The following is a 23,076-nucleotide window of genomic DNA, read 5'->3' as shown; positions in this document are numbered from 1 at the left end:
CCTTCTCCACAGGACTCACCCAGGCCCTCCCCCGACCCCCCGCGGCTTTATTTTCCCACCTTCTAATACGCAAGATCGTCTGCACCTTGGTTTTGCTTATTGCCTGGCCCCCCACGAGGTCAGGGCTTTCGATTTTGTCCCCTGCTATCTCCCCAGGGCCTAGAACAGAGTCTGACACACAGTAGATACCCCATCACTATTGGTGGGGGGAGTGTGGGCACACTCAGGCCCAGAAGTAAACACACCCACCTAACACGCTCACTTGTTCAGTATGCCCACACGTGTGTGCAGAGGGACCCGCTCACCCCCAGAGTTGCACATGGACAGTCCCCTCTGTACAGACAGGTGGGATTTTCTCTAAAATAGGTACAATCACGAAAACCTTCACTCTCAGACTCACTCACACACGGCGTATCCTCTCCCTCCCTCCCTCCCTCCCTCTCCCTCTTTCCAGGCCTCCCTAGGTCCCACTGCAGAGGGAGGTCCGTCCTGACAAGGGCTGCCCCCGCCCTATGTGTCCCTCTCCGCCCCCACCCCTTACTGTTCCCACCCATCACTTTCCTCCGCTCCCCTGCAGGTGACTCTCCAGAAGCATCCTCCCACGGGATGCTTGTCACCACTTTGTCAGAGCTCTCTGTCCCCTCCCCCCAGCCCAGGTGCCAGCTGCCTCCGAGGGCTGTGCCCGGCAGCGTCAAGAGACAGTGCTGGCTTCCTCTGGTGAAGGGCAGACAGCGCGGTGGGTGGAGAGACATCAGGAGACCCGGGCTCTGGGCCACCCACTCTGTGACCGTGTGCTCTTGTGTCCATCACCAAGTCAGAAACCATTCTGGTCCCCAGCCCCGCTGCCACCACCATCCCCCCACCGGTGGCCCTTCCAGCCTTTCTGAAGCTGGGAGCCTGCCTGAGCTCACCCTGCCCCAGACGGGCCGGGGACGGGTGGGAGTGCCATCCAGGCCCTTGGCGATGTCAGTGTGCCAGGGCGGCAGCCTGAACCCATGCATCCCCCCCCACCCCGTGTCGCCCCAGGGGAGCGCATCCTGGCCAGCGGCTCAGTCCAGCTGCCTCGCTTCACGCTCCTGGAATCCGGCAGCCTGCTCGTCAGCCCCACGCACACCTCCGACGCCGGCACCTACACCTGTTTGGCCACCAACTCTCGGGGGGTCGACGAAGCCTCGGCCGACCTGGTTGTGTGGGGTGAGTATGAAGGGCAAGCGGGAGCTCTTTAGTTAGTTGGCGCTGAGCGCGCGCGAGCCCCTGCAGCTCCACATCCACGTGTCTGTCCAGCCGGCACGTCTTACAAGAAGGACCTGGATGGATCAATGCAGAGGACAGGCCACAGGAAGGCCAAGGTCCCGCGGGTGATGCCGTGTGAGCGAGGCTCTGGCCGTGCCCGGCCAAGCTGAGAGAAGAGAGAGCTGATGGGCATAGACTTTAGGGCCGAAATCAGCACACTTTTTCTGTAAAGGGCCAGATAGTAAATATTTTAGGCTTTGTGAACCAGTCTCTGTCACAGCTCCATGAACTCCTCTGTTTCATCAAGAAAGCAGCTGTAGAAGGTGGTGAATCCAGCGGGTGTGGCTGAGTGCCAGGACGGGGGAATTTACCCAGCCAGGCCCCCAGCTGGGCTCGACCCCAGGCTGTGGTTTGTGACCCCTGCTCTGGGGCAACTTCCCAAGCCCCTTCCCACCCTCAGATCGTACCACTTGGGATCTGGTACCACACGCAGGTGTGGGCCGCCCTTCTAGGCTGAGCGCCAGGGGCCTGGTGGGTGATGGTGGGCATTAGACGCAGAATCAGACAATCCTGTTTTTACCCTGGCTGGACCACTGGTGTGCTGGGAACACAGCCCTGATCTTTCTTCATCCCTTGCGTGGGTTTGTGGGAGCAAAATTAAAAGAGCCCCCACTGTGATCCTGGCTTCCAAGAATCCCATACCGTGGAAGCACGTGGTTCTTAACGTTCTGGGACATTGACCACAGCAGACCAGTCCACCCGTAGAATTCAGCCACTCGGGTGCCGTTCACCTGAAGGTCCCCCTCCCCTACACCTGCATCTCACCTGTCTGTGTGGGACCCACCTGTTTCCCTTCCCACCACGCCGTCTCCCTGCTCTCTTTCAGCCCGGACCCGCATCACCAAGCCCCCCCAGGACCAGAGCGTCATCAAGGGAACCCAGGCCTCCATGATGTGTGGAGTGACCCACGACCCCCGAGTGACTGTCAGGTACTCCTTCGGCTGTGGACCCTTGTAAGCAAAAGGGGAGGGGCAGCTTTAGGGGGTAGCTGGTTGCTGGCCGAGTGTCTACACGGGTAAGTGTGGCCCGTGCAGAGCTAGTGCAGGGCTGGGACATGGGGGATACTAAGTAAATGCCTGTCGGACTGACCAGCCTGAGTTGAATTGGGCAGGGTGGTGGGGGGAGGGGAAGGGGCTAGGGGGTGAGGAAGTGGAGGAAAGGGAGTGGAGGAGGGCGGAAGGGAAGGGATGAGAAAGAGGCATCTGTCGGGGAGAGGTGGAGGCTCCGGGTTGCTCGGGACCCCCTGCTAGCACCACCCCCCCAGGCCTTAGACCCTCCGCCCACTGCGTGGACAGCAGGGGGGTCTGGGTAAACAGGCGTGGGAGCAGTGACAGGGCTGGGAAGGGAAAGGGTCCTGAGGTGACCCTCAAAGGGACACATGTGAGGGACAGAGGCCCAGCCTGGGGCCACCCCCGCCATCCTCCTTGGGAGCCCAGACCTCGGCCAGCCACTTGGCCTGGAGGGAACCAGGTCCCGCCGTGGAACGCCCTGGAGAGGCCAGGGAGCACAGAAGAAGCCGAGAAAGTCACGAAAGCTGGGAACCCTCCCAGGCTGGGCACAAGGACACTTCCTGGAACTAAAACAGGAACAAAATGGTCCCTTCAGGCTCTCCCTTGAGCTCTGGGATGCTGAGTAGAAAACGTCACTGTTTCCTTAGAAATAAATACTCCCTCCGTGCTGCTTCTCTATTTTATGGGCAATGTCACTGCCAAAGCAACTGGCACGGAGCTGGAAGGGCCGGGCACTGATGCCACTTGGAGTAACGGCCCGCTCTGCTCAGGAGGCAGTTGTGTCCTGGGACCCCACCTGGTGGCCACTGGGTATATGACAGTCTGTATGGCCGTGACAAATGGGACCCCAGAAACCAAGGTTGGAGGCAAGGGTGCCACAACTTTTTTTTTTTTTTTTGCTTTATTTCCCCTTTTTTATTTTATTTTTTATTGAAGTAGAGTTGATCTACAATGTCGTGTTCATTACTACTGTACAGCAAAGTGATTCAGTTACACATATGTATGGATATTCTTTTCACATATGTATGGATATTCTTTTCCATCTGGGTTTATCAGAGGATACTGAACATAGTTCTCTGTGCTACACAGTAGGACCTTGTTGTGTAAAGGCTGTGTATAAAAGCTTACATCTGTAACCCCAACCTCCCAGTTCACCCTTCCCCAACCCCCTCCCCCTTGGCAACCGCCAGTCTGTTCTCTATGACCGCGATTCTGTTTCTGTTTTGTAGATAAGTTCATTTGTGTCATATTTTAGATTCCACATGTAAGTGATAGCATATGGTATTTGTCTTTCTCTTTCTGACTTACTTCACTTAGTATGATAATCTTTAGTTGCATCCACATTGCTGCAAATGGCATTATTTTGTTCTTTTTTATGGCTAATGTTCCATTGTGTGTATGTACCACATCTTCTTTATCCATTCCTCTGTCGACGGACATCCATGGTTGTTTCCATGTCTTGGCTATTGTGAATAGTGCTGCTGTGAACATAGGGGTGCATGGATCTTTTTGAATTATAGTTTTTTCTGGATATATGTCCGGGAGTGGGATTGCTGGATCATTTGGTAGTTCTACGTTTAGTTTTCTGAGGAACCTCCATACTGTTTTCCACAGTGGCTGCACCGCCTTACATTCAAGGGTACTAGGCTTTTAGATCCACACCCATTCTCAGAGGATCTGTCTCAGGCCCCGGTTGGAGAAACACCTCATTAAACGTTAAACATTGGCCCTTTAGGATACTCATCATCAAATGCAGACATGAGCCTTGAAATCACATAGATGGAGTTAGAACATGGCCAACAGATAATCTAGAAACATGAGCCTTGAAATCACATAGATGGAGTTAGAACATGGCCAACAGATAATCTAGAAACATGAGCCTTGAAATCACATAGACGGAGTTAGAACATGGCCAACAGATAATCTAGAAACATGAGCCTTGAAATCACATAGACGGAGTTAGAACATGGCCAACAGATAATCTAGAATATGCTTATCCCAGGGTTTATTAGATTTTTATTTAAAAAGTTAATATACCAAGTGTAAAAATGTCTTCCAGGAGAACCCACATGTTCTCCCCATAGAACACTGTTGTGGGTCTCAGACCCATACATAAATAGCTGCTATCACTTTAGCATCCATTAATTGCAAATTTTTATTGTAACAAAAAGCTATATTAAGTCAGTAAAACTTTAAAATAAATTAGTATTTTATTAAAATGTTATCTACAAATACTTGGGGAAAACTTGCACATTTTATTCATCCTCTGAACAATTCTTGTGAACAGAGAGATTTAGGGACCCTTTGCAATATATCTGCAGGCCCACGTTCCGGGACCGCCAGTGAACTACAGATGGGAAATCACTGTTCCAGTTTACTGGAGGGGTCCTCGCCTTAGAGTGGAATTACCCATCTAGGACAATCATTTTTAGATGGGGGAGGGAACAGAATTGGTCCATCATCCCCCCAAACTGGCAAAATCTGTGGCCAAGGCCACCCCGACATCTCCCACGCACGCCTGGTTTCCATCACCTTGGGGGAGGGGAGCTTCCCGGCAGCCCTCCACCTCCTTGAGGTGAGTCTTAGGGGTGGGGTGGGCCCCAGACTTAAGTATTTTTTTAGAAGTCCCCGAAGTGATTCTGATGTGTAGCCAGAATTAAAAATCCCTGTTCTGGCGGCAGGAAACATACCAGGGGTTCCCTGAGTAGACAGACTGGAAAGGATTTGAACAACCAAAGCAGACTAAAGTGGTAGCCACTTAATCCTGGTTACACATCCTCAGAATAAAGCTGGGCTCCGGGGGACGCAGGCTGGGCAGGTGTAGGTGGCAGCATGAAAGGCCTCCAGAATTGCTTCTGTTTGGATCTGAACCCAGATCTAGACTGAATCCGAACAGGCCACCTTGTTAATATTCATCAGTACTGTTACTGTTTTTTCTTATCGTACAGCTAATAGGTATCCGTTTTGGGAGGACAATATAGAAAATGCAGGTAAACCAAAGACCATGGGGAGGGATGGAGAGAGAGGAAGCAGAAAAGGAGATTGATCTGTTTCCTTTCACTAGAGAGAGTAGTATTTGGGTGTCATTTGAAAAAACTAGAAACAGTGTTTTACTCTGGTTTTTCCCTTACGAACCTGTTGTGAATCTCTTCCTCTGTCAGTTATATGACTGTTCAGTCCTCCACTGTGTGGATGCCACAGAATTTGTTACCAGTTCCCTAATGCTGGGTGTGTGGATGGTTTCTGAATGTTTGCTCATGTTAAGAAATATCATTCTGAATGTCCTTATAACTAAATATTTTTGCACATCTTTGATCTCCTGAGGACTATAAAATATTATTTAGGGCTTCCCCGGTGGCGCAGTGGTTGAGAGTCCGCCTGCCGAGGCAGGGGACGCGGGTTCGTGCCCCGGTCCGGGAAGATCCCACGTGCCGCGGAGCGGCTGGGCCCGTGAGCCATGGCTGCTGAGCCTGCGCGTCCGGAGCCTGTGCTCCGCAACGGGAGAGGCCACAGCAGTGAGAGGCCCGCGTACCGCAAAAATATATATATATATATTACAGGCTCATTCTCCCCAGCCATCTCACACTCCCTAAACCCAGAGAGCTCTAGGGCCTTGTGACTCAGCCCCATCACCCTGTCCCTTCATTGAGCGACTGATGGGTTATTAGGAAAGCATCCCAGCCCGACCGCATTCCTGCCCTGGTTGCCCTTCCCTGGGGGAAGCAGCCCAGCATCCTCCCGGGAGCTGGCACCCTGTGTGTTTCATGACAATGATTGTGTCTCCTCCAGGGCAGATCCAGAGCAGGTACTGCTCATTGTCAGGCACGGGCACGTGTGTAGTTTCTCAAGTCCCCCTTTGTACTGACTGACCAAAGCTAAAGTGATTTGTCTAGATGCCAAAGTTAATTTGTCACAGTGATGCATTGATCTGATGATTCCCGTCATAAAACTAATCCCCACGTGTAGTCTACGTGGAGACGTTCATTCTTTCTCCAGCCCTAATCTTTTAACCTCTTTGGAAGATACCTTTTGTCCACTCTGCACCGCTTGGTGATGGCTTCCGGCCAAAAGCGACCAGGCTGTGACCTGAACCTGAACTGAAGGTGTGAACGGTGGATAATGATGTGGTCACGCTCTTGGACCAAGGGCCCCACCCGCAGGCGTGATGGGCTGTAGGTGCCCCCGCTGTGGCTGGGGGCTTGCCCCCTGCCCACCTTTGGAGCTCCCTGCTCCAGACCAGCCCTGGGCTGTGCCCACCCCAGCAGCACCCCCACCCTGCCTTCCCTGCCTCTCTTTACATAGCGGTCCTTCTTACTCTCAGGTACGTCTGGGAGAAGGATGGGGCCACACTGAGCGTGGAGGGCAACCCCCGCATCCGTCTGGACAGAAACGGCTCCCTGCACATCTCGCAGACGTGGTCCGGGGACATCGGCACCTACACCTGCCGGGTGCTCTCAGCCGGAGGCAACGACTCTCGCAGTGCCCACCTGCGTGTGAGGTGAGGGCAGGCTCCGGGGGGTAAAGGGGTGCAGGCAGCAAAGGGAAGGCTGCGTCTAGGCAGGCCACCAGGCCAGGTGTGACCTGAGCCCGCCCACCTCACCCCAGCATCCTCCAGGCCTTCGCCAGCTCAGTTCGGCCCCTGTCAAGGGCGGGGAGTCTGGGTTATGGCTTTGGCCAGGTGGGCTCCAAAGCCAGTGCACAGAGTCTCCAGCTAGATGGCCCCAAAGGCTGGGTTCGGGGGCCGAGCCCCAGATATCATGGGAGCTCAGACTGAGTCCTGGGTGTCACCTGATTCTAGACCTCACGGGGGGGCCCCGCCACACCTGTCTCCTCCAGGCAGCTGCCTCATGCCCCTGAGCACCCAGTGGCGACTCTCAGCGCCGCGGAGAGAAGGGCCGTCAACCTGACGTGGGCCAAGCCCTTCGACGGCAACAGCCCGCTGATCCACTACGTCCTGGAGATGTCGGAGAACAGTAAGGCTGCTCCCACCCCCTCCGCCGACCACAGCCAGGGCGACCCCACTTCCGTGCCTTTGAGCCAACCCTCTGGACGGCCCAGCTCCCTCATCTGTAAAATGAGCCACGGCATCCTGCCGTCGTGTGACAATTGAACGAGATGACGCACAGGCTGGACTGGGACCTGCCACCCAGAAGCCTCTAGGACACTGGCCATTAGTTTTTTGTTTGTTTTCTGTTGGGTTTTTTTTTATCATTATTAATTTATTTATTTATATATATTTTTTTGGCTGCATTGGGTGTTCGTTGCTGCGCGCGGGCTTTCTCTAGTTGCGGCAAGCGGGGGCTACTCTTCGTTGCGGTGTACGGGCTTCTCATTGCAGTGGCTTCTCCTGTTGCAGAGCACGGGCTCTAGGCGCGCGGGCTTCAGTAGTTGCGGCTCTCGGGCTCTGGAGTGGAGGCTCAGTAGTTGTGGCCACGGGCTTAGTTGCTCCACGGCATGTGGGATCTTCCCGGACCAGGGCTCGAACCCGTGTCCCCTGCATTGGCAGGTGGATTCTTAACCACTGCACCATCAGGGAAGTCCCTGGCCATTAGTTTTGTTTTGTTTTTTTTAATCTTTATCCTCCATCCCCAAGCCATGAACTCCAAAATTAGCAGGCATCATTTGAGTGGTGTTTCAAATACAGTTTGCTAGAGCTCATCAATTTGAGAAAAAACAAAAAAGATAGAAAAGACAAATGCCTCTCAGTTCCCATGAGCCCTTGCTCCCTCCCCAGGACCCCCCAACCCCCTGGGACATGTGGTCTAAGGGGGACCCAGAAAAATGACGTGACCAGCCTCTACTGGACCAAGCTGGGGAGGTACTACCCTGCCAGCCCAAACGAGGCTGGACCCCTGCCGGGAATGGAGGGGGAAGAAGCGTGCACCCCCAAGATGCCTACCTCAGCCTCCACCCTCTGTCCCTGTAGATGCCCCCTGGACGGTGCTCCTGGCCAGCGTGGACCCCGAGGCCACCTCGGTGATGGTCAAGGGCTTGGTTCCCGCACGTTCCTACCAGTTCCGTCTTTGTGCCGTCAACGACGTGGGGAAAGGACAGTTCAGCAAAGACACAGAGAGGTGAGGGGAGCCGGGTGGGTGTCTGTCAGGGGCTCAACTCACTAACCCAGCTGAGTTGTCCCTCTCACTGTGCGCCATGCAAGTTCCAAGACTTAACCGCATTCTGCTGTACATCCCCATGGGTTGCCATCATTGTTAAACGCACGTGAATTTCCAAAGACGTCTAGGGTCTACACGGAGCTCTGTACGCAGTGCCTTGCGTGGTGCCAGACCCCACGAAGCCTCCAACAAAGCTTTTCTTAAAATGATGAAAGTTTAATAAAAACAGCAGTTCACGTGTTTTAACACCCACTTGTGTAGGAGGCGCGTTCTAGCCGCCTAGACCCCCATAGAACAGGCAGCCTCCTCTAGTGAGAAAAAAGACATCAGGTCAGAATGATAGTGACGCCAATCCCATGCCCCAAAGCTGTGTGCTTTGCTCTTTATTGTTTTATGTGTATTTTTATTTTTTCCAGATGTATTGAGATATCGTTGACTTGTAACATTCTGTAAGTTTAAGGTGTACAATGCGTTGATTTGACACACTCCTCTATGGCAAAATGATTACCCCCGTGGTGTTAGCTGACACCTCCATCCTGTCACATAATTACCGTTTCTTTTTGTGGTGAGAACATGTGAGATCAACTTTCTTAGTAACCTTCAAGTATATAATACAGAATTCTTAGCTATAATCACCATGCTGTGTATTCCATCACCAGAACTTGTTATTCTTATAACTGGAAATTTATGCCTTTCGACTAACATCTTCCCCAGCCCCCCACCTCCTCTATTTCTCTGAGTTCAGCTCCCTTAGATTGCACGTATAAGTGAGAGCTACAGTATCTGTCTTTCTCTGCCTGACTTATTTCACTTAGCATAACACCCTGCTGGTCCATCCATGTTTTTGCAAATGGCAGAATTTCTTTCTGTCTCACGGCTGGAAAATCTTTCACTGTATAGCTATGTTACATCTTCTTTATCCATTTATTTGTTGACGGACACTTAGGATGTTTCCATATCTTGGCTATTGTGAATAATGCTGCCGTAAACAGGGGGGTGCAGATATGTCTTCGAGATCCTGTCTTCATTTCTTTGGGGTGAATATATACCCAGAAGTGGGGTAGCTGGATCACGTGGTAGTTCTGTTATCAATTTGGGGGGGAAGCTCCATATTGTTTCCCATCGTCCCTCCCTGTACCAGTTTTTACTCCCACCAACAGTGCACGAGGGGTCCCTTTTATCCACATCCCCACCAACACTGTCGTTTGTTGCCTTTTTTGTTTTTGTTTTTGTTTTGCGGTATGCGGGCCTCTCACTGCCGTGGCCTCTCCCGTTGCGGAGCACAGGCTCCGGACGTGCAGGCTCAGCGGCCATGGCTCACGGGCCCAGCCGCTCCGCAGCATGTGGGATCTTCCCGGACCGGGGCACGAACCCGCGTCCCCCGCATCGGCAGGCGGACTCTCAACCACTGCGCCACCAGGGAAGCCCTATTTGTTGTCTTTTTGATAATAGCCATTCTGATGGGCGTAAGGTAATATCTCACTGTGGTTTTGGTTTGCATTTCCCTGATGGTTAGTGACGTTGAGCACCTTTTCATTGACCTGTTGGCCATTTTTATGTCTTTTTTGGAAAAATGTCTATGCAGCTCATTTGCCCATTTTTTGATCAGATTATTTCGTTTTTTGCTGTTGAGTTGTATGAGTTCTTGATATATTTTGGATATTAACCCCTTGTCAGATACACGGTTTGCAGATATTTTCTCCCATTCCATTATGTCGCCTTTTGATTTCGTTGTTTCTTTTTCTGTGCGGGTGCTTTTTAGTTTGATATAGTCCCACTTTTATTTATTTTTGCTTCTGTTGCTTGTCCTTTTGGTGTCATATCCAGGAAATTACTGCCAAGACCAAAATCAAGGAGCTTTTCTCTTATGTTTTATTCTAGGAGTTTTATAGTTTCAGGTCTTAAGTTTGTCTTTAATCCATTTCGAGTTCACTTTCGGGAGTGGTGTAAAATAGAGGTCCAATTGCCTTCTTCTGCATATGGTTATCCAGTTTTCCCAGCATCGTTTATTGAAGAGACTATCCTTTTCCCCCTGAGAAGAGTTAATATTGTTAAAACGTCCATATCGCCCAAAGCCATCCGTTGATTCGATGCAATCCCTATCACAATTCCAATGGCATTTTTCACAGAAATAGTAAAAAACGATTCTAAAATTTGTATAGAGCCACAAAAGACCCCAAATAGCCAAAGCAATCCTGAGAACAAAGAACAAAGCCAGAGGCACCACACTTCCTGATTCCCAACTATACTATAAAGTTATAGTAAACCAAAACAGTATGCTCCTCATAAAAATAGACACATAGGGAATTCCCTGGTAGTCAAGTGGTTAGGACTCAGCACTTTCATTGCTGTGGCCCGGGTTCAATTCCTGGTTGGTGAACTGAGATCCTGCAAGTTGCATGATGCAACCAAAAAAAAAAAAAATAGACACATAGACCAATGGAACAGAATTGAGAGCCCAGAAATAATAGCAAATAGAAATAGCGAACAGTACTTGCTAAGGGAGCCAAGAATGCGCTTTGCTCTTTAAAAGATGCTCTTCGGTGTGTACACAGACACCCCCCCCCCCCGCCCACTGGGTTAAATCAATCATTGTGGTTTCCCCACAGTTCCAATCAGCTTGAATCCCTCTGGCTTTTACTAGGGGGATGCCACAGGGGCTGTGACACTCTAACAGGAGGGAGAAGTGACAGCTAACAGCCTGGCATGGAGAGCAGTTATAGGAGAATTTATTCATTCACTGTTTACTGAGCACCTACTATGTGCCAGGCCATGTTTGGACCACGAGAGGTGGTGCAGGGGAAAAAAATGGACATAGCCCCAATCCTTCAGAGCTACGAAATCCCAATAACAAGAAGCCTCGAAGTGTAGGGAAACCATCCTATAACTTCTCCAGTCCTTTGGGCTTCCCTGTGTAATGCTGATTCATCTTCTTAATGAATCGTCCTGAGTCAGCAAGTAAAAGGTTAGATTACCCTCACTTTAGGCTTTACAAAGCCATGGGAGGGTGCAGGATGTTTTGGAAAAGCTATCCATCAGGAAACAAAAACATAAAACGGGAAAGACATCCATCAAAAATAATCAACTTTTGTTGTTAATGGATGCATGTCAGTTATGTGAAAAATACAGAAGTGGAATGCTGTGTCCCCTGGCCATGCCAGAGAAAGAAATGCAGTAGCACTGGGCTTCGGGGGGTGCGGGGATGCTCAAACTCTCACACACACACCACGCCACCCCTACCCGGCCTGCCTCACCCCTGCCGGGGCTCAGCTGGTGCGTAAAGGAAGCGTGGTTCAAGTTCACCGCCAGCTGGTAACTGGGAGGTGAGTATTTGACACTCCTGCTTCTAAAATACTTGAACACTCATGACGTCATCAACCCCGACAGCAGCTTCTTTGACAAATGGGAAACCAAGGCCTGTGTCCCTCAACTGCACAGAAAATACATATATCTGGTGCTTTACAGTGTTTTAAAAAGACTTCCACATACATTGTGTCATTCGAGCTTCAACCACTCATAAAGCAGGCAGGTGGACTTTATGATACTGCTTTTACAGGTAAAGAAGCAAGCTCAGAGAAGTTAAGTGACTAGTCCAAAAGCACACAGCAATTGTGCAGAGTCATCCAGGGACAGAGCAGGGTGGGGCCTCTTCCTATCCCATTAAACTCCTGTATTTACCGTGGAGACTAGGAGTGAAAAGCCCTGCCCATTCTTGGTGTTTTCCTATCCAGGGTCTCCCTTCCTGAGGAGCCCCCCACGGCCCCTCCACAGAATGTCATCGCCAGCGGCCGGACCAACCAGTCCATCATGATCCAGTGGCAGCCACCTCCCGAGAGCCACCAGAATGGCATCCTTAAGGGCTACATCATCAGGTAGGCGTCCGCACCAGGGAAAGGAGGGGCCGCCCAGACTCAAGAGGAAAGAGATGAGGGAGGGTCAGGGAGTGGATTGGAAAACAGAGCAGATTCATGGCAGGTCCTTCTTCATCCACAAGGACCAGGCAACAAGAAATGCCTACACGACAGTGGGAGGGATTGAAGTTAGACATCTAGAAGAACTTCCAGCAGTGAGAGCCTTGGAAACCAATAGGAATGGTTAGAGAGGAGATCCAATGTAGCCTCCTTAAGCCTGTATGGATGGCAGGTCTGCCAGACATCAGGGCTACATAGGAGTAGGGCTACACGGAGACACGTTACTATCCAGGGGACCAACCACCTGGGAAACCAAGAATATTCTAGCAGGCCAGATTTCCCCAGGACAGACAATGAGTGGACGAATTACTAGGCCAAGAACTGGTTAAAAAGTGGAAGTCCTGTCTTTGGTCCCTACTGCCCAGTGGAGCCCAGTTATATAGCCTTTTATTTTTACATTTGACTATGGGTGCTTTACTGGTAACCTGAAAGTGTATTACTAAGTTGTTACTAAAATTTGGTATTCATAAAAGAAAATTAGCCTGCTACTTGAAACTTCTGAGAACTCGTGTCAGTATTCTGAACTCTGGCTGGTTGCAAGATGCTAGGCAACTTCACACGTCTCTTTCCTGAATGTGTACACTCACAGCACTGGAATTCCCCAATTTTGGAAGCAGTTACTGTTGGTTGGGCTGCTCTGTTATCGGTTAATTTCGTCGTGGGCTTTTTGGTGAATCCTAAAGGGTGGTGGTTCTCAAAGTGTGGTCCCTGGACCAGCAACGTCAGCATCACTTGAGAACTTGATAGGAATGCAAATTCTCAAGTCCTACCCCTCACCTATGGAATGAGAACCTTTGGGATAAGCCCAGCAATCTGTGTTTCAACAGGCTTTTCGGGTGTCTTTAATGCACGCTAAGGCTTTGAGAACCACTGCTGTGGGGTTTTGTGAAGCATCAGAATAAGTTGGGGCCTCTGATTTCCCAATAGTTAGACGCTAGAGTATGTGTGCACTGTTGTTCTCCTATGAGCTATCCATCCTCCAGAATTTGCCTGTACGTATCCCATTTCTTTATTACCCTGCGTTCTTTTTTCCAGTGGAAGGTGGAACTTGGTAGAGTACGTAGCCTCAGGTTTTTTTCTTTCCACCTCAGTGAATGGCTGTCAAGAGAGGGAGCCCTTCTCCTAGAAGGAGAAAGGAAATGAGCCCAACCTTTGGAGACCACTCTCTGATCAGCGACCCCTCAAAGCTAGACCCGTGAGATCTTCCCAGGAGCTCTCAGCATCCCTGGCTAGCTATCCTACCAATGTCCTCCTCCCCTGTCAAAAAGAAGAGTCCAGACACGTCCCCTGGACTTGCGTTATCCCGTGGGGCAGCCGCTGGTCACTTGCAGCCATTTAAATTAATAAAAAAGTAAATTAAATGACAGACGTAGTTCCTCAGTTACATTAAGCGCGTTCCAGGTGCCCAAAAACCACAAGTGCCAGCAGGTTCCATGTTGGACAGCATGGATGTGGGTTTCCACCATCACAGACAGCTTCCTCGGCACGAGGACAGCAGGCTGACTCCAATCCATGGCATCTTGGCTTTCTCCCCTCAGGTACTGCCTGGCCGGGCTGCCTGTTGGGTACCAGTTTAAGAACATCACGGATGCTGATGTCAACAACCTGCTGCTGGAGGACCTCATCATCTGGACCAACTACGAGATCGAGGTGGCCGCCTACAACAGCGCCGGACTGGGTGTCTACAGCAGCAAAGTCACCGAGTGGACACTGCAGGGAGGTGGGTGGGGACAGTGGCCGTGGAGGAGCTGGTACTTCCCCCTCTCCGTGCCTGATGGGTCCTGACTGTCCAGTCCTGACTGCCTCAACCGTGTCACCTGTTTTATCCAGTCCCAGGCTGTCACATGCTGTGCCCAGCTACCCCGTAGGGTGGGAGGACGGAGGGAAAGATGGATGAAGAGGTTGGGGTGGGTGTGATGAATGCAGAGGCTTCGGGGATACAGGGGCCTTCTGCAAAGTTACCCATTAACTGGATCATGAAACAGCTTACATTTAGCGTCGTACCTAAAAACCACCCTGAGCATTTTCAGATCCATCACTTTTATTTGTGGGTACCCTGTGAAATGGGCCAGACCGGTTTCATTAAGCCCAAACTAATCTGCAGAAAGAGGGCATCTGAAGTCTCCGTAGCAGCAGGGAGGAGCTAGGGGGAGGGGTGTAAAGCAGGGTCCGCAGACCTCATGTGTTTTCGCTGCTTAACCGGGCCGGACAGTCAGACGGTGCCCCCTCCACACACACCCCTACCTCTCTGCTCTCCTCCAGTGCCCACGGTCCCTCCGGGCAACGTGCATGCAGAAGCCACCAACTCCACGACCATCCGCTTCACCTGGACTGCCCCCAGCCCCCAGTTCATCAACGGCATCAACCAGGGCTACAAGGTACTTAAGGCCTCTCCTTGCCCCGAGAGGAAGCCTGGAGATTCTCGGAAGGATGCAGGCCGCAGAGGCAGGGAGAAGGCGAGGAAGGGGGAGGAGGGAGTCCCCGCTCTGTCTCTGAATCATTGCTTCAAGCCAAGCAGAGGACACGTGATCAAGGCAAGGGGCATGCGGGCTTTCCCCAGGTCCACGTCCAGGCCACGGGGAGTACGGACACTGGCCTGTCTGTGAGCCAGTGCAGGGAGCAGTCAGTCTCGGTGAGCCTGCCTTATGAACAAAACCAGGTTTGCTTCAGGTTCAGGGTCCCCGCACAGCCACGGCCCCATCAGAAAAATCCAGAACGGGGCTCCCCTGGTGGCGCAGTGGTTGAGAGTCCGCCTGCCGATGCAGGGGACACGGGTTCGTGCCCAGGTCCGGGAAGATCCCACATGCCGCAAAGCGGCTGGGCCCGTGAGCCATGGCTGCTGAGCCTGCGCGTCCAGAGCCTGTGCTCCGCAACGGGAGAGGCCACAACAGTGAGAGGCCCGCGTACCGCAAAAAAAAAAAAAAAAGAAAAATCCAGACCCTGCTTCTTACCCCCAAGCCATGGGCTAATGGGCACTCTGCAGGGTCATCTGTCCTCAGACTGTACTTGACCCTACACAGTGTGTTTAAGGGCAGGAGTAGGACTCAGAAAGCTTAGATTAAAGTCCTGGCTCTGCCTCTGGCCAGGCCCCTGGACAAGTCCTGTAAACTGTCTGAGCATCCTTCCTTCAATAAGTGTTTACTGAGCCCAACCATGGGCGCTGTTCTGGCTGCTGGAGAGCCAAGAGACATCCTGTTTCCTCCTTTGCACGCGAAGGTGATGATAATTTCTGTCCCTTAGGATTGCATGAGGATTCAATGAGAATATTTGTAATTTTTTCAGCAGAATGACACCTAAGAAGCATTCCGAAAACGGTAGCAATAGTAGTAGAAATGGATTCGTTGCTCAGGCTGCCCTCACAGAGTATCACAGACTGGGCGGCTTAAACAGCAGAAATGTATTTCCTCACAGTTCTGGGGGCCGGAAGTCCAAGGTCAAGGTGCTGATAAGGCTGGTTCCTTTGGAGGCGTCTCTTCTTGGCATGTAGACGGCCGCCTTCTCTGTGTCCTCACGTGTCTTCCTTCTGTGTGTCTGTGTCCAGACTTCCGCTTCTTAGAAGGACACCAGTTCTGTTGGATGAGGACCCACACTAAGGACCTCGTTTTAACTTAATTACCTCTTTAAAGGCTATCTCCAAACACAGTCACATTCTGAGGTCCTGGGGGTTAGGGCTTCCACATAAAAATTGGAGGGGAAACAATTCAGCCATAACAAAACTACTAGTAGCGGTGGTGACGGTGATGGTAGTAAATTTGCTATAATTGGAACTGTGCTGCAAGTCGGGACTTCTCAACCATCCCCTTCTGGCAGCCACTCCTGGGTCTCTCCTCTCACCCCACGAGGAGCAGGGAGCTGACCTTCCCTAAGAGAATGGGAGATGGCAGATCACAGAGTGTGTGGTCCACGCCGTGTTTTACAGCTTGGCCTCAGCTGAGTGGGGCGGGTGGGAGGAGGGAGTGCGCTCCCTCCGGATGTGAGAGGCATGTCACCAGGAAGCCAGCCGTGGAGGGCAGGGAACCGCGGGCTCTGCTGGCCTCGAGGTGACCGCAGATACTTCCAGAAGATTCCCACACCACCCGTGTGTGACAACAAGGACCATTTCTAGGACTAGCAGCCTTAGCCTTTGTTGCTGCAACGTGGGGGATGGCTGGACGGGAAGGGGCTGAGATTAAATCACCCAGAGAATGTTCTGCTGGTGTTTCAAGTAAAGGAGGGAGGGTCCAGATCCCGATACACCCCAGCCGCAGACATCTAGCTTCTAGGAAAGTGCATCACCGAAGCCGAGCGGGGCCCTCCTGGACCAGGGCTGTAGCTGCTCCCCGGTAATGCCGGCTGGCTGGAGAAACCTCCTAATTGGGACTCTGGGGGGAGGCAGTGGAGGGAAGAGGGAGGCTTGCGTCATGCAGAGGAGCTGAGCTGGGAAGAATTAGCTTCTTGCTGCCAGTTCTAAGTTTCCTTCCACTTTGGGGAGACCTGGGCTGCAAACTTCTAAGGCAAATGGCTCTCAGAGGGCCAAGGAGACCAGCTTAGTGGCCGGGACAATTAGGGCAATGACCCAGAGCCAGAGGAAGCTGCAGAAGCCCACCTGATTCCCAGGTCCAGTCTGTGCCCAGCACCCCATAACTGCTCCAAGAAAGTCAGCAGAAATGAATTGTCCAGATAGCTTGAGCATAGAAACTGGTGCGTAAGAAGAGCTCACGCTTCCAGGGCACTTTCTACAGGCCAGGCAGGATGCCTGGGCTTCCCTCACATTCTTGTCTCCTACAAGCTGCACAAGACCCCTAAGAAGGAAGCCTTGTTATCATCACCCCATTTTACAGAGGAGGAAACTGAGGCATGAGGGCCAGTGACTTGTTCAAAGTCAGAGTAACTGCAAAGCTTGGCTTCGAACTCCAGAGCCTGCACTTTGTCTTGCATTAAAAAGGAAGTGTTGTATGATTTAATTGTAAATAACTATAACTTGATTTTTTCTAAGTATGAATGGATACAAGTGGGGATTTTGTTTCCTGCTCCTTTGGCCTTCAGTATCACAGGGAGGGGAAAAAAGCAGCGTCTGTCCCTTCCATCCTTCCAGTGAGAAGGGACCGTTTTTTCCCCTTTGAATTGTGAACAATTTCAAACATCTACAAAAGTAGTGAGGAGACTAAGATGCCTTGATCAGACCATAACGCACCCTGGCTTCGACAGTTACCAACTCACGGCCCAATGCGGTCCCTCTATTTTCCAGCCCTCTGCTTCTCCCCTAGAATATTTGTAAGGAAATCCCAGGTATTGTAGCCTTTCATCCATAAATATTTCTGCAGAGAAATATTATAGATAAAGTCTCTACTTAAAACCTAAACACAATAACCACATTCCCATTATAGTGCCTTAAAAAATCAACAGTCCCCTTAATAGCATCAGATACCCCGTCAGCATTCAAATTTCCCCAGTTGCCGCGGCATTTCTTTTACTGGTTGGTTTATTTGCCTCAGGGTCCAAATGAGAGCCACACAGTTGCAACTGGTTGAAGTTTTCTAGGTCTCAGTTGATCCACAGATTCTCTCTCCTTTCTCTCTCCCTTTTAATTTATTTAGTAAAGAAACTTAGTCAGGGCTTCCCTGGTGGCGCAGTGGTTGAGAGTCCGCCTGCCGATGCAGGGGACACGGGTTCGTGCCCCGGTCTGGGAAGATCCCACATGCCGCGGAGCGGCTGGGCCCATGAGCCACGGCCTCTGAGCCTGCGCGTCCAGAGCCTGTGCTCTGCAACGGGAGAGGCCACAGCAGTGAGAGGCCCGCCTACCGCAAAAAAAAAAAAAAAAAGAAAGAAACTTAGCCATTTGTCCTATAGAGTTTTCCACAGCCTGGATTTGCAACTGCATCCCTGTGGGGTCATTTAATATATCCCTCTGAACACTATATTTGCAGTAAATTGGAATTTAGAACTAGAGGCTTGATCATGTTCAGATTTGATTTTTTTTTTTTCAAAATATTACTTCCTAGATGGTGCTGTGCATTTTCATTAGAAGTCACGGAGTCTGCGTGTCTCTCTAACTAGGATGCGGTGACCGTTGACCACCCTTGTGTGCTCTATTATCTCAATAGGGGGTACTTGAGGATATGAAATGTATTCAAGCATCAAAATGAGGATACTTGAATATTATGATTTCTCCTTGATTTATGAGTTGAAATACTTTCCCCCCAAAAGAATTTTTCCGTTAACAACTTTTTGGTTACCTGAAGGTTTAGTTCGTCTAGGAAAAGCATGGTAAATGCTCAGTTCTCTTCCATGACTTAACAATTTTCAGAATAGTGAATTGGTTCCATAGCATCTTCTAAGGTGACGGATGAGTTTGGATGGGGGCAGAGGGAGGCATCTTTTTGTTTTGTTTTTGTTAGTATTATTATGTCCTTAAGGATTTTTAATACGTCTGATATGTTTCAATCCACTGCCATTATTACTCTCATTGATACCAAATTGACCCATCACCCACCTCTTCCAAGTTGGTGAGTCCTTTTGATGTGGCCCCAGGAGTCTTTTTTTTTTAATTCTTTTTTTTAAATTTTATTTATTTATTTATTTTTGGCTGTGTTGGGTCTTCGTTTCTGTGCGAGGGCTTTCTCTAGTTGTGGCGTGCGGGGGCCACTCTTTTTTTTTTGCTGTACGCGGGCCTCTCACTGCTGTGGCCTCTCCTGTTACGGAGCACAGGCTCCGGACGCGCAGGCTCAGCGGCCATGGCTCATGGGGCCCAGCCGCTCCGCGGTATGTGGGATCTTCCCAGACCAGGGCTTGAACCCGTGTACCCTGCATTGGCAGGCGGACTCTCAACTACTGCGCCACCAGGGAAGCCCGGGGACCACTCTTCATCGCGGTGCACAGGCCTCTCATTGTCACGGCCTCTCTTGTTGCGGAGCACAGGTTCCAGACGCGCAGGCTCAGCGGCCATGGCTCACGGGCCCAGTTGCTCCGTGGCATGTGGGATCTTCCCAGACCAGGGCTTGAACCCGTGTCCCCTGCATTGGCAGGCAGATTCTCAACTACTGCGCCGCCAGGGAAGCCTGCCCCAGGAGTCTTTGATAGGTTCCTTGCTATCTGGTATGACAGGGTGGCCCAAGGTAGCTCCTTTTCCTGCCCTGTGCCTGGGATCAGCCATGTCATCAAGGAGCCCTTGTTTCTTTTTTTTTGTGTGTGGTACGCGGGCCTCTCACTATCGTGGCCTCTCCCCTTGCGGAGCACAGGCTCCGGACGCGCAGGCTCAGCGGCCATGGCTCTCGGGCCCAGCCGCTCCACGGCACGTGGGATCCTCCCGGACCGGGGCACGAACCTGCGTCCCCTGCATCGGCAGGCGGACTCCTAACCACTGCGCCCCCAGGGAAGCCCCCTTGTTTCTTTTACTGATAGTTAGATACCAAAATCTGGGCACTGGGGCTGCTCCTGGTTCTAGCATTGGTTGTTGTTTCAAGGCCCTGTGAATGGACAACTCAGAAATACTTTTTTTAAAGATAAAACACGTACTGATACTTCCAATTCAATTTCAGGACTCTAACATTTTAAAAATAATCTCATTGGTCTTTTGTCTCTCTTTTCTCCATTCTGAAAACCTAGTTTCTTCCACAGCAACAGAATTACTCACTACTTGATCCCACAAATACCCACGACAGTTTCAGAACAGCAATATCAACACTGTGATTACTGAAAATAGTTTCAGATTATCTGTACTTCTCAGGAGGTATCCCACCAGGGATACAGTCCCCCCCTTTCTGTGCTGCAAAGTCTCTGAAATGGTTTCTTTCTGTGCAATTTTGCTACAATTCAATATAGAGTGAGGTTCATTTGTTTCATTTGGGTTTCGATTTTTAGGGATTGATTTTTTTATTTAATTTTATTCTATAATTATGTAGCATATTTACATGGTTCCAAAGTTAAATCTACAAAGCAAAGTTAATTCAGAAAAAAATCAGCCTGAATTCTGGTCCTCCTCCTTCCCAAGAGAAGTGATTTCTTTTTGTTTGTTGGTTTGGTTCGGTTTTCCCTTCCATGTCTTTAACATAAACAAAAGCTATGCATGTATAAATGTATACCGTCGCCTTCTTAGATAAATGACAGTGTACTCCACATACATTCTCCATTTTGCTTTTTTATTTACATTGTATCCTGGAGGTCTCTCTGTAAGAGTATATAGAGATATTCCTTGTCCCTTTTTAAAAAATCTGTATCGTGTTCCATTATGTGGATCTCCCATTGTTTAGTCAGCCAGCTCCCTAGTGATGACATTTTGGTTGTTTCCAGTCTTTTACTATAACAAAGGTTTCTGCAGTGAACAGTTTTGTGCCTACATTTTTTCGTACTGGCACATATAACTCTGAAACAGATTCTTAGAAATGCGATTGCTGGTCAGAAGGTAAATGTGTATAATTTTGCTGCTATTGCCAAACCGCCCCGTTATTTTTTTAATTTTTTAATTTAATTTTTAACTGGGAATATAGTTACACGATTCAAAAACCAACAAATGTAAAAAGATAAACTTGTAGCAGGCAGACATCCTCCATCTCACGCCGTGCCAGCCCAGTCCCTCATCTGCCTGGTTCTATCCCACCCAACCTTGAAATTCTCCACACTCCAGGGAACCACCGTTGTTAATTTCTTACATATCCTTCCAGGATGTTTTGTGCGAATCCGTGCAAAAGAGATAGAAAAGTAGAGGGAAAGACAAAGGGAGGGTGCAAAAGAGAATTTCCCCTACTTGTTTTTAACTCCAGAATCTAGCAGGTTATACTCTCCTAGACTCTCGAGGCCGCGAGGTACTGCCTCCATCAGAAACAGGAGGCACGTCAGTTCAGCCCTTTTCCCCACAACCATTGAGGTAGCTAATACCGGCTCCTGTAATAGCCTGAGGCTCAGAGAGGTTGAGTGATTTTCCCAGGGTCACACAGTAAATGGCAAAGCTGTGCTCTGTCGTCCTTTCTCTCGGCTTTGGCTGCACATTCTGCACCCTGGCCCCCCCACCATCTCACACACACACACACACACACACACACCCCTTTCAGTTACAGGGGTGACCCCCTGGGCCTCTGCTAAGGTGGAGTTGCCTGTCCCACCATCTAGGTCTGAAGTCCCCCCACAAGCACACTCACCCACACACCCCAGCCATGCTCAGGGCAGCCCAGTCTGCTTAGAATCCAAGACCAAGGACCTGAGGAAGTCAATCAGCGCTGACCCCCGGTAACAAGAGCAGGCGTGGAGAACCCCCAGTCCTCACCTGGCAGCCGTGTGTACCTCGGCAGATAGAGGGCTGCGTCTAAGGTCTCAGGTCCACAAATCTGAAGCCAGATCCAGGTGGTCCCCTGTGCACTGACCAGTCCTCAACCTTCCTGAGCCTTGGTTTCCTTTTTGTAGCAGCACAGGACAGTGATTCGCACGTCATCCTCATTGCGATGGTGAAACGGGACCGGTCCGTGATGGGCTTAACCCAGTGCCAGGCACACAGGAAGGGCTCATGGGACCAGAGCCCAGTGTGTGTGTGGAGCACAGCCTCCACCCCATGGCTGCCCAGAGCCCAGCCCCTTGGAAGCAATAGAGGTGCAGAAGACAATTCTATTGTCTTCCTGGACCTGAGGGAGAGGCCTCTTAACCCCTTAGCCTCCTCCTCTTTGGATGCAGCTACAGGACACGTGGTTCACATCCCAGAGTAAATGTTTTGAAGCAACCCCTGTCCTGCCTCCGTCTTGGGCTCTGGGCCTGGACCTGGAGGATGATGCTGTGGTCATGACTCCACCCAACCGCACGACCATCACCCTGTCCCCATCTTCTTTGTCATATCTGAAGACAATTCCCTGTGAATGTGCTTTAAGGCACCTGTCAAGACATTCTTTGTCCCTTTTTTTTTTTTTTTTTTTTACACAGGCCTCTCACCCTTGTGGCCTCTCCCGTTGCGGAGCATAGGCTCCGGACGCGCGGCTCAGCGGCCATGGCTCATGGGCCCAGCCGCTCCGCGGCATGTGGGATCTTCCCGGGCCGGGGCACAAACCCGTGTCCCCTGCATCGGCAGGCGGACTCTCAACCACTGCGCCACCAGGGGAGCCCGTGCCTTATTTTTTTAAATAGTAGTGATCACAATTGGCCTAAACCCGAAAAAATAATATTTACCCAGATTTTGCACTTACTGGAGAAGGCACCACACAATTCTAATGGTGTAATTAATTCGCAATTACATTGATTAAAGTATATTAAAACATCAAGCTTGTTTCTTAATCTACTCCAGCGAAGTTCAGCGATTGAATTGTTATGAAACAAGATAACCGCAATAAGGATGGTATTTAACCTACGTATTAAATACCACTTAGTGTTTCTGATTAGTATTTTTAGGGTCTAATTGGTATCTAATTAACTTGCTATAGGCTATCTTTTCACAATACCAATTAAATTTCCAAACATGCTTTATAAACACACGGCCATGAAAAGGAGGAGATGAAGCACTGTCATGGGCCTGAGTTAATCAAGAGACATTGGCGTGGTATTGTTTTATGTCTATAAATACCCAGGCTTATTAAAATTCATCCAGCATAGCTTTTCACCATTAATTGCTATTTAATCAATTTGAAATAATTGAGGAAATCTGTGAGACCAGCTGTCATTGTTAGAGACAGACGAAGGGCCCAGAAAATGGGAGTGTGGGGCGGGAGGTCAAGAAGCAGCAGGAACGTGCAGCAA

General features: G+C 50.4%; 1 protein-coding gene across 3 annotated transcripts in view; it reads left to right on the top strand.

Moving 5' to 3' along the window:
* SDK2 (sidekick cell adhesion molecule 2) overlaps positions 1–23,076 on the top strand; it is a 264,077-nt gene that overhangs the window by 184,612 nt on the left and 56,389 nt on the right. For all 3 annotated transcript variants that reach the window (XM_060290211.1, XM_030838094.2, XM_030838093.2), the window contains 8 exons: positions 1,027–1,194; positions 2,120–2,222; positions 6,625–6,801; positions 7,140–7,276; positions 8,230–8,377; positions 12,148–12,288; positions 13,926–14,107; positions 14,650–14,765. In XM_060290211.1, coding sequence (XP_060146194.1) covers positions 1,027–1,194; positions 2,120–2,222; positions 6,625–6,801; positions 7,140–7,276; positions 8,230–8,377; positions 12,148–12,288; positions 13,926–14,107; positions 14,650–14,765 — 1,172 coding nt within the window. The remainder of the gene's footprint in view (positions 1–1,026; positions 1,195–2,119; positions 2,223–6,624; positions 6,802–7,139; positions 7,277–8,229; positions 8,378–12,147; positions 12,289–13,925; positions 14,108–14,649; positions 14,766–23,076) is intronic.

The sequence above is a fragment of the Globicephala melas genome, chromosome 20, assembly GCF_963455315.2.
Source record: "Globicephala melas chromosome 20, mGloMel1.2, whole genome shotgun sequence".
NCBI classification, from domain to species: Eukaryota; Metazoa; Chordata; class Mammalia; order Artiodactyla; family Delphinidae; genus Globicephala; species Globicephala melas.
This window is presented reverse-complemented; position numbering and strand designations above follow the sequence as displayed.